This window comes from Meriones unguiculatus, chromosome 2 (genome assembly GCF_030254825.1).
Source record: "Meriones unguiculatus strain TT.TT164.6M chromosome 2, Bangor_MerUng_6.1, whole genome shotgun sequence".
NCBI lineage: Eukaryota > Metazoa > Chordata > Mammalia > Rodentia > Muridae > Meriones > Meriones unguiculatus.
The window spans coordinates 92,829,522-92,841,754 of NC_083350.1; the positions used below are offsets into that span (position 1 = coordinate 92,829,522).

The window sequence follows — 12,233 nt, forward strand, 5'->3', positions numbered from 1 at the left end:
ACAGACATGAACCAAAGAAGACCATTTTCCCACAGCTGCTGAGCTCTAAGTACTGTATGGCTTAGGACTATGAAGTGAGCTGCAGAACTGTGTGTATACCTAAGTAGCTATCAAGATACTACACAAAGCTTATTTTACCATGGATGTTCTAGCAACTGCAAATAGATGGAAAGCAGTAGTTGGACCTCAGCAGTGTTCTCAGAATCTTGGGTAGCACACCCAAAAGTTCAGCTGTTTTTGGTACTACTTTTCTCCCTTTAAAGCCTACTGGAGACAGCTTCTTGGTTAGGAGTGGGAGATCACATCCACTTCCCCCTCTCAGCGCTGGGGGGATCTGGCTTGGATCTGTACAAGCTATCTGCAATTGACAACCAACCTTTCCAAAGAAAACTTAGCTTCTCCCCTGGAGTCTCACTGGGTATACTGACCACTTTTAAGGGCAGGCCCCGTGCCCAGCAGTAGATGGCTGAGACAAAAAAAATCCTCAGTGGTATTTTTACAGTTTTAATTTTTTTGTCTCATATTTGTTTGGGCAATTTTTCATCATAATGGTCTTTTGCTTGTGATTGTGTTTGTTTGTTTGGTTTTGGTTTTTCAAGACAGAGTTTCTCTGTGTAGCCCTGGCTGTCCTGGACTCGCTTTGTAGACCAGGCTGGCCTCAACTTACATCTTCTGCTTCTGTGAGTGCTGGAATTATAAGAGTGTGCCACTGTGCCTGGCTCTTGCTTGTGTTTTTATGGGTTTTGTTTGTGTGTGTATCTCCATGTGTGCTGTTTCTTCTGCTTTTTCTTTTGTTTTTGTTTTGTTGGTTTGGTTTTATTCTAATTTGGGGGGGGGGGGTGTCTATTTGTTTTCTGAAGAGACAGGAAAAGAAGTTGTAGAGTTGGAAGTGCAAAAAGGTGGGGAGGACCAGGGAGGAGATGAGGGAGGGAAAACCATAATCAGAATATATTGATGGAAAATATTTATTTTCAATAAAAATAAAACAAAAAATAAATTCAGGTCTATCTAGGATCAGAACTAAAGTATGCTTATGCTTTAAATACAAAAATAATGGATTCCCTCTCTATTCCCAAAAGTTTGCTTAGGATAGTAGCTCTCAGCCTTCCTAATGCTACAACCCTTTAATACAGTTCCTTACGTTGTAGTGACCACAATTACAAAATTATTTTTGTTGCTACTTCATAACTGTCTTGCTACAGTTATAAATCATGATATGAATATCTGATATGCAACCTCTATGAAAGGGTCATCGACTACTCCAAGGGGCTGCGACCCCAGGTTGAGAAACACTGGCCTAGGATGGCAATCTCTAGTGCATACCTACCATTCAGGAAGACGAGAAACACATTTGGGTAAGAGAGTTCTTCTCCACATAATAAACTCACATCTTCTACTCCCAAGTTACCAGCTAACTTAATAATGGGTCCATCTTCCATGTCAGTTGTAATATGTGTCATGAGGGCCAAGTTTTTCACCAAACCACAGGCCTAACAAAAAATTGACAGTCATTTCTAAGAATAAACATTAGTCAAATTGTACAGTTTGTATCTGAAAATGCTCACCACTTTGTTGTTGGTAATACAAATGAGTAAAACCTTGAAAGAGACACTTGGAGATTCAAACACACACACCTACACACACACACACGTGCAGACACACAGATACACACCCTTACTTCAAACAAACAACCTCACCTTTAAAAAGTGCATGCCCTTTAACCTGAGGAAGTTATCTCCAGATAACAAGAGAGGACATTGTCCTCACTAGTTTATTGTCAATTTGATACAGGCTAGACTTACCTGAGAAGATGTACCACAACTGAAGAAAAAAAAAAAAAAGCCTCCAGAGAATTGGCCTGTAGGCAGGTCTGCAGTCCATTTCTTAATTAGTAACTGATATGGGAGGGTCTGTTGTGGGTAATACTTTCCATGGGCTGGTGGTCCTGGGATGTATAAAGCAGCAGGCTGAGCAAGCCAGTACGCAGTGCCCCTCCATGGCTCCTGTTTCAGTTCCTACTTCCAGTTCCTACACTGATTGCCCTCATTGATGGAGTGTGACCTGGTAATATAAGCCAAATAAACCTTTTCTTCCCCAAGCTGCTTCTAGTTACAGCATTTAACACAGCAACAGAAACCCTAACAAAGTTAGAAATTGTTACCAAGTCAACAGGTACTGCTATTACAGACCCGATTATGTGCTTTTTAGAGGATTGTGGAAAAGCTACTTAGTGCTCAGAGCTCAGCGGGTTGTTCTGTAGAGTGCTGAGATCAATAGACAAAATGGAGGCCTGGCTTGTGAGGTTTCAGAGAGCAGTTTGAGAGTCCCTTAAAGAGTCTATCAAGACTGTTCAATATTTTGAATTAAGAACCAGTAAAGTGAAACCTTTGCTTTGTTGAGAAAATTGATACTGGTCTTCAGTATCAGCTGGAGCTGTAGAATCAACAGTGATGAAGAAGAGAGCAGCAGCATCACTGAGGAAGGTAATCTGGGAGTATTCCCTCAGGGTCAGTGTAGGAAGCTGTGGTTGAGAGGAAGCCAAGCTGCACCCTGTGCTGGCAGCCGAACTTGGTGATGTGTAAGGGTTTCCCGGGTAGTACTGGTTTCGAAAGCTCAGGGCATCTGGGCACTGGGAGAGGACATGGGCGGGTGTAGAGACTCAGCTGAAGTAGACCCCCCAGAAATAAAGGGCTCATGGAGAGGAGGGAGGCTTGGCACCATGTGGTAGGGTTAGAGTGCCTGAAAAGAGCCCAGGAGAGGCTGCTGGTGAGGCTTCAACACCCTCACAGTGATAGAAACCCCAACTAAGAAGAGAAGAAAGTTCACTTGGCTGTGGACGATGGCTGAAGCGATCCCTGGGGAATTTAAGTGCTTCAAACTCATGACGCATTTGAAAACTAAATAAACTTAATGTGAATTTTCTTACAGTTTAAGGTAAATTAGATTATTCTCTAAAAACCACGGTCTACCTAGACTTCTAATTTTCACTTCTTTTGAGTCCTAACACATTCTTACACTTTGAAGCCTACACCTTTCACTTTTATTAACCAATTTTTTCATTCATTGTGTATTTATGGGGTCTCTAGTGCAGGAGTCTCAGGATAGTGGAAACCCACCTTCCTCCATTACCTGAAGACATGGAAGTGGCTCACTTTCCTCCGTTACCTAAGGACAGTGGTGGTCCACCTTTCTCCATTACCTGAGGACAGTGGTGGCCCACCTTTCTCTATTCATTTATAGAATCAGGTGACACTAATAACAATATCATAAGAAAAGGCTGAGACTGGAGAAACACTGAGGACACTGAGCACATACATGGGGTAGCTTATAACAGCCTGCAACTCCAGTTCCAGGGCTATAAAGTCCCCTCTTCTGGTGTCTGTGGTACCTGCATGCAAATGATGCATACACATACACTCAGCTACACACATACACTCAGCTACACACATACACGTACAAACATTTTAAAATATCTATAAATAAGAAAGAGCCATGGAACAGAGGACACAGCGAGGCTAAGCAATTAAATCTTGTCAATTCTATTAATTTCGTGTTTAGGTAATGGTTTGTGCTTCCTATATAAATCAGAATTACTTTAGGTCTTGGAGTATATGTTCCAAACTGTATTCTCAAGGCACACTTAAAGAAATTAAAAAGCTACTCAGAGCTCCTCTTGAGCATCAAAAGTGATTGCTCCCTCAGTTGTCCACATCCTAATCACCTCTTCATTGCACGGTTTGATTCTCAGGATAAAATGAGAATGAGAAATGTTGACTCTGAATCTCTCCAACGAGATGCTGAATCAGGCTTCTGGTTTCAGAGCTACTCTGTAGTCTTGACAAACTGCATCAGCGTTTCTTGCCAAATAAGCAGTTAATCAATGACTTCGCAGTTAAGAAATGACTAAGGTCTAGAAGCAGAACCCCACACTTTCACCTTCAAAGTATGACCTTTGACCCCACAGAGACTCTCATGGTACTTTACCTCTCCTTCAGGCGTGTCGGAGGGACAGAGCATTCCCCACTGAGATGGCTGGAGAGAACGAGGACCACTCACTTTTCTTGTTTTTTCAAACTGGGAAGAGATCCTTGTCATCATGCCGAGCGCAGATATGTATGACAAGCGAGACAACACCTGGGTCACACCCTGGCGGTCCATTTTAAATCTCTTTAGAGACCAATTTCCCTGGAAAGAAATGAAATGAGTGAGGCTACTCTAACCTTTCCATAGAATGAGAAGTTTGTCATAGCAACTGCCTGACAATGCACATACAGCCATGATATACCTATAGAAACCAAAATGATACAAGTAAAGTTAAAATGCAGCCTGATGATTTGCTGGGGTTTTCTAGGCAAGGGGCTACACTGTGGCAAGCAGCCAGCTCCAAATGTTCATCACAGGACAGCCACCTTCTTTAGGACTCAGGTTCTACTTCCCAAAACAGTTCAACCTGAGGCTGAAGAGTGTGAGGTGTACACATTCTTCAGGCAAAAACAAGTTTAAAACTCAAAGGGAAATCTCATGTTGGATTATTATTTAGATGCCTTCCAAAGGTAGTGTTAAGACAAAGATAAGTGCAGAAAAATGTGATTCTGATAGTACTTTTGACATAATCATCTGTATTTTCTTAATCTAGATCTAAGAAATAGGAATTGCATGTTTTAACCTAGCTTGGCCTTTTTGTGTTTGTTTGTTTGTTTGTTTATTTGTTTGTTTTCAGTACCGGGGAGCAAACTAGGGCTTGCAAATGCTAAGAAGGTGTTCTTCTACCTGAGCTACACCTTCAGCCCTAAAACTGTATTTTATTAACATTAAGAAATGTTAATAAACTATGTTGTTAAATCAAGAAATACCTCCGTGGTCATAGCAACATTAAAACAGATTTATGTCATCACTGTAAAGATGATATAATGATGAACACTATTACTCTCTATGCTAACCTGAAATATTAACAAAATAAAATGGACTTATATAAGTAAATCTTAAATATTAATTTCATCTTCTATATACTGAACACATTAGATTATATTAAACTACAAGTTTTTTGGCTATATAAGTTGTACACATTATATAACATTCTCCAAAAACTGTAACATAAAATAACTGCAGAAAATAGTATACATTGCAAAAGCAAAGTAAAAACACATCTCAAAAAACATTTGACCCAATCATCTTCATGACTTCACAGAGGAATCTGTTTATGCTGGGGTGTTTCCTCTTGAAGAACCAGATGAAGATTATGACTATTTTCTTGGAAAAACATACAAAAGACAATTAATACAAACTTTTGAAAACAGTTTCAGGAGAATACTTATATGGATCCTAGCTTTAGAGCTTTTACTCAAAACAGGAAAATTAGTGTGATTTTAGGAGATCAAATAAATTATATTAAAATTTATTTTATATTAAAATATGACTTCAGGGCATCTCCCTCATTAGTCAAATTTTACTTTGCTAAACTCAAAATCCATTTATTAGGAACATTTAATTTTTTGACAGAGTGGTTAAGTGCTAAATTCTAGGCATAAAGCTCTACACACCTCAAAAGCCAAAAGCAAGCAAAAAGCCATCAAGTGGGCGAATGTCTGACTGCTACACACTCAGCTGGCTTCCTTTTATCCTTGGGATGAGACCTATGCCCAGTGGGTAGGAGTAAATAAGGTAAATATTCAGCACAGAGCTAAAATGAGGCAACCTGCTGGTAAACAGGAAGCAAGGGGAGAAGGAAGTGGAGAGAATCCGTTCTAGTCTCCTGCAGGAGCAAACCAGAAGGAATCAAAAGAACAAACAGGAAAAAACCACAGTGTAAAACTGCTCCACAGCGAGGCTAACTTGGTGAAAGCTTTCTTTTGAGGGGAACACTCTGGGTGACCTCAGATGGGGACACAGCTGCCACAAGGCCTAATGCTTTCTAATAAGCAGGTGGTCAAGAAGATAAAACAGCGTCCCGCTGAGAGAACGTGGCCAGGAAGAAGGGAAAGCAACCCCGACAGGAGAATCCTCAATATGGCAGGCTCTTCAACCTCAAGAACCCAGACCATGGGAGGGTAAGGTGCCAAAGGCACAGAGTAGGGCTGCACCTATACTTTAGCTGCCCACATAGAGCCACTAAAATTTCTGAAGCTGAGAGCTGAAGCAAGTCTTCTTTATTGTTTCATGGTTATGGGAGTCAAAGTGTTGGGCCACGCTGTTTGTTGGGGCAAGATCCCATCCATAAAATTAATTGTGTGTCTGGTATATCAAATGCAAGGCAGACTCATCAGATAGACGTACAGTTGCCATGCTTTTAAAAAGGGGGCAGATATCTATCTGATAACCCTTCATGAACATCCAGGCCCTAAATACACAGCAGCTGCAGAGGACCAAGTTCAGTGCCCAGAAAGGAATAGCTTATGGATCTCTGAAGAATCTAAAAGAAATAAGATGTTTTTTAATGGCTTTGGACAAAAGGTGCCAACTAAGAAATCTGCTTGAAATCTATCAACCTTATTACAGGAAAAAAATGGAGGGAAGTACCCATGAGAAGAATGACTGTGAATAGTTAAGCCTCTCCCTGTAAGTGCATTTCTCATATTGCCATGCAGCAGGAACTATAATTTAGCACTGAAGTTGTATGGTAATCCTTCTTAGTCCATGGGGGATGTACAGAACCCTATAATCCTATGCTGTTTTTTTTCCACACACCCATGATAAATTTTAATTTGTGAATTACGCACAGTAGAAACTTAAAAACTAATAAAAATAGGAAAATTATAGGTAAAATTGGAAAAAATAAAAGAAAAATAGGAAAAAACAGAAGTTATTTAAATTTATTAATTACTTCTGAAAATTTCCATTTAGTGTTTTTAGACGGTAACAGTCTTAACAACATGAGAAAGGTGAGAGGGAATGGCGCTCTTAACAAATGCCTACTGAGAATGCTTCTGTCTCATGGGTTCCCAGAGTCCTTTGCATTTCTAGTCCACTTAATGAAGTCACAAACTGCAGAGAAAGCTGGAGACTCACGGTAGAGATGGCATTCACCATGCCATTGGTGATCTGGTCTTGGCGCATGTGTTTCACCACATCAAACTGGGCTGCTCTTTGTTTAGGAATCACTTGGTCTGCAATCTTCTTCATTTCTGAATTAAATTTTTTAAATAAATCTTCAAAAAGAAGAGATAAGAGCTAGAAGAAAAATACACAATGATTAAGCTTAGGTCTCAATGAAGGCTCTGTTTAAAAAGGACAAATTTTAAAACTGAAAACATATTTTTGTAAAAATTCAACTTAATACATATATATACAAGTTTGATAACTATATGTCAAACACTATGTAGGAATGCTGAATGAGAGGAAAGGAATGGCCTCATTTTAATTTACAAAATCTGAGAGCACTGAAGACAGGACGTTAGCTAAACTTTCCTGTACTACTGGTATAATATAAAGTGCCAGAGCCACTTGGAAAACTGCCCCAGCATTCTCCTCCTGGGCTGTCCTCTAGAGCAGTGGCTCTCAACCTCTGGCAGCTGTGATAACGCACTGGCAAGGTGAAGTTTCTCATTCAGTATATCAAAGGAAGACATAGTAATCTCCATTTCTAACAAGTCACAGGAAGCAAGGCCAGCCTGGTCTAGTGTGAGTTGTTTCAGGACAGCCAAGGCTACACAGAGAAACTGTGCCTCAAATAAATAAATAAATAAATAAATAAATAAATAAATAAATAAATAAATAACAAAGAGAGGGGGGTAGGAGGAATCAGTTTCCTACTGACATCCATATTTAGCTGTATGAGGACACTGACATCCATATTTACCTGTATGAGGCAACCTATACACATAAAATTTAGACAAACTGAGATATACTAGTACATTAGCAACCAATGAAAAGAACAAAAACTAATACAACATCATGGCAAGACCTGAAAAACACAAACTCAATGAAAGAAATCCTAGACAAAGTCACATCTGTTTCCTCCAGCACTACTAAACTACACTGTGTCTGAAGGCACAGACAAGTGGTAACGCAAGAGCAGAACACTATGAAAGAAACGGCCCAAATTCAGGCTGACTGTGGATTATCTTGGGAGTTTAGAATTAATTCTTCAGGCTTTAGCACAGGGAGAGCCAACACTCACAGGTTCTGTTTTCCTCCCCCCATGGACTGCTCATAAAAGAGTAAGAGAAACCCTGAGGAAGCCACCTTTGTTGGAACAAAGGCAACTGAACTCTTACCTACTTTCTTGGATTTTCTCCCATAGGAGCAAATCTATAAGTAGCTGGGGAAGGGTCAGGATGCCTACTGTCTAGCATGTCTCAGAGGCAAAAGTAACCAAAGCTGTCTGCCCTGGACACCCACAAGCCTTGCACCTAGAAACAATGAACAGCAGGCTGCCAATGGGAGAGGCCCAAGAGATCTACTGGTCACTAATGTCAAGAAAAGGTACAAACCTAGAGGAATAAGGTGGATTCCAAATCTAGCTTCCTTGGGGCAGGAGCAGGAAACCTGCTAAGGCCAAGGATCACTGCACAGCTAGACAGAAGGGGCCTAGCCCATAGGGAAGGGGCAGGAAACAGAAAGCTTTCCTTTACGAAACTTTGGACAAGGAAGAATGCCCATCTTCATATTCCTATTCAACTCAGAGGCGGAGGTGGCAGTCAGTTCAATGGGGCAATGGGGGGGGGGGGTATCAATAATGGGAAGGAAGCCATAAAGCTGTCTTTACTTGAGGAGAACACATCATCGACAAAGAAGGTCACAGGGACTCTACAAGAAACTGCATTATGAAGATGTGAATTTCACTAGCTTGCAAGATAAACAGATAAAACAGAGCAACTGTATTTAAAATATTCCCAAGAGAAATTATTCAGTCTCTCAACAGGAGACACGTACCACAGTCAAAGGGCAGATGACCGAAGTTATTTACAAGTTAGTTCTCAACAAATTATCCTACAGATTTAAATGCAATCTTAACCAAAGCTACCAGTCACTACTGTGATTACTCATTTGTTAAGAAAAAGAGAGACGCCATTGTGAAATTTAAGTAAAATGTTAAAATTCCTGTTTATTGTCAATTTTAGACACTAACATATTTCACTGTCTCTGCAGAAAATTGGAGAACTAAATTATTCTTCTGCAACTCTTTAAAACAAAGCATTTCAGAGGCCATGCGTGTTGGCATACATGTTTACACCTAGTACTGAAGAGAAGAGGCGGTGGACGGAACTCTGTGAGTTCCGGGCCAGCCAGGACTACATAGTGAGAATCTTATCTTTTTTTTTTTTTAAGTCATTTTTGCTAGTATTTTTGCCTTTTACACAAAAATTATGTCTCAAGACATAGAGATAATGATAAAAAGTGCTATTTTTGAAATTTCACATAATGAATGTGTTAGAATGAAAATATTAGATATCATTGACTTTCAACCCCATAAAGAAATAATGAAAATGGAAATCATTCTCATCAACTACTAAGAAAGCCATTAAGAGAAAAGCTGGTCAATTTTAAAACTGATGAACTGGCACTGCAGCGCCTGAAGCCAGTGAGCAGGCCCCACAGCACAGAAGGCAGACACGGTCAGACACGGTCTTCCTGACAGCACACAGCAGTGTCACCCATCGAGTAGCCAGAAAACACAAAGTGGTCAAGAGCATCTATGTAGTCTCTCTCACACAGCATATCATAGAACTTCAGTGCCTTTATAACCACATCAGCCATCATTGTAATTAATTAATTAACCAGTAAGGAATTAATTAATTCCTCCTTCCCCCTTACTGGTTCCATTTCTTCCCATAGCCATCAGCCAAACTTAGAATGTAGAAAATTCCTTAGAATTAAATATTCACTTCTTGAAACACACACAAGATTAAAAGGAATCTAATATACAACCACCCAACTGCAACAAGTGAGATCCTTACTCTCCTCATGGATCCCTTATGACAGTAAGAAATTACTCTTTCAAAAGCTTAGGTCTGAAAATGATACTTTTTTTATATACAGTTCTATTCTTTAGAGAAAATATCTTATGTCTACATAATGTAATTTTCTATCTGTGAAACTGAAATAATTTGATGACTGTCATTTGTTTAAACAATCCAATTTGAGAACTGGGGGCTTCTGGTGCGCAGGAGGATGATGCAAATGGAACAAGATGAACTTCTAAGATGAGAGAATATATGAGAGCTGATTTTACTATTTTATTTTTATATATTTGAAGATTTTCATATTAATACTCCTATTAAGATATTTTTCAAAGATACTTAGAAATAAATCTTTTTTTTAAAATCTTATTTTGTGTCTGTGTGTGTGTGTGTGTGTGTGTACAGCATCATGGGAGACCAGCAGAGGTACTAATTCTCTAGAAGTAGGGTTACAGGTGGTCATGAGAAGCAGATGCAGGTGCTGGGAACCGACCTCTAGTCCTCTGGAAGGGCAGCAAATGCTGAGCCACCTCTCTAGCTTCAGAAATAAAAGTTGTTTTGTTTTGTTTTAAGAGGGCATAAGACCTTCATTGAAGAAAATTAAAAATCTTTAATGAAAAAAGAAAGGAAACCTAAATAAGATTTATGTAGAAGGAGACTAATATTTTATGTTTACTATTTTTCTCAAAATAGATGCACAGGCACACTGACCAAAGGCTGGAATACAGCCTTGAAACAGACTACACGCTACAACTGTCACATCACAGAGGCTCAGTTTTGATTGACAGGAGAGTAAAGGAGAGTACACACACACACACACACACGTTAGTACATGCTAAAAGATATAAAGTTAAAAAAAAGAATCTATGCTACAAGAGGGTAGCTTCTGCATATGTAACTGGTTAAAAACAGGACCTAAGCAATGTTTCCTTGAAATTAATAAGGAAAATGCAAACAAGATATTTCAAAGCAGAGGAAATAATACTGGTCAAGAGATAAAGAGCTTACTCCCATTCGTCAAGGAGGAAATACAAATAAAAAGACATACAAGATGTTACTCTAAAACCACTAGAGAGACAAATACATTGAAGTCATCCAAGAAGTCATGGATGGAGAGCATCCGGAATTCATCTATAAGACACACACACTTGGGCACCTTGACTCAGCCCATCCTTCAGTCATTCACTCAGTGACTAGTGGCTGCTGTCTACCAGCACCACTTGAAACAGGCAAACAGCCCAGATCCACCTGAATGCCTGACCCAAAAAACCGTGAGATCTATAAAAACGAAATGAAGTCACTGCTTAGGGCAAGCATGTGCCCCACAGCAACAGAGAATCAAAATACTGGGACTATGAAGTTCACAGGGAGGAATGGCAGGAGCTATCATGCTACAAATGTGAGCTGGTGCACTTCAATAGTACACATGGTAGATATTACAAACACCAAGCTCTATTCTTAATTATATTCACATTTCCAATGTAAGTTTTCCTTTTATTAACAGAATAAAAAATTCAACATATCTGTTTGTGCTTTAAGTCAATTAGCCAAACATTTAAATGATTCACTTAAAGAGGAGTTCTGAGAGTCACTGAAAACATTTGAGCTGAAGGTTTACTAAAGCCCACACTGACTATACTCCTGAGTGTTTATTAATGGGCAAATAGGCTTATGGCTCTGAGCAAAGAATTATTCAACACAACTAAGTCTCCCTTATCATCAAAACAATTTTCCAAAGTTGGGCCATTTTAAAATGTCTTCCCCCTTACGGTGAACACATCCATCTACTTCTACAAAACCAAGTCTGCAGACCGGGAAGCCAGGGTCTTAGACTTGAATTTAAAAGCGTTCTAAAAAGAAAACTTCCTCCCAGAGAGCTTAATCCTTTCTTACAGTCAGACCCAGCAGTTTCACTCATGGGAAGAAAGAACGTGGGAGTGGAAGCAGGTGCAGAGGGGTGAGGGGCTACAGAAGCTGGTTCCAGCCACTTCCTGTGGGCAGCGCAACGGAACCTACATAAGCATCCTAAACAGAATCAAGTACCCTTAACCAGACCACAGAAGCCTAGTGCTCTTTTAATTAGCCCCTTACACTCAGCTGCTTTTGTCTCAAATTATGAAAAAGTGTTTTGGGATCCCAGCTGAATCTTTTGTGGCGGGCTGATTCAGACACAAGAAAATGTCCCCAGTGCTAAACACTAATGAATAGGAACCTATAGTCAACAAAACTGCTACAGGAATAGATTTCTCCTCTCCTAAAATTTCTACTTTAGAGAAATGCTGCTGCCCAGTTCCCAGAGCAATGAGAAGCAGCAAGGCTAAGCCATACAATGAA

At 39.8% G+C, this 12,233-nt stretch overlaps 1 protein-coding gene across 1 annotated transcript in view; it reads right to left on the reverse strand.

The window, feature by feature from the left end:
• Polr3b (RNA polymerase III subunit B) overlaps window positions 1-12,233 on the reverse strand; it is a 104,892-nt gene that overhangs the window by 57,102 nt on the left and 35,557 nt on the right. The window contains exons 13-15 of the mRNA XM_021656564.2: window positions 7,006-7,167; window positions 3,985-4,185; window positions 1,328-1,490 (exon numbers count right to left, since the gene is read on the reverse strand). Of these exons, the coding sequence (XP_021512239.1) occupies window positions 1,328-1,490; window positions 3,985-4,185; window positions 7,006-7,167 (526 nt within the window). The remainder of the gene's footprint in view (window positions 1-1,327; window positions 1,491-3,984; window positions 4,186-7,005; window positions 7,168-12,233) is intronic.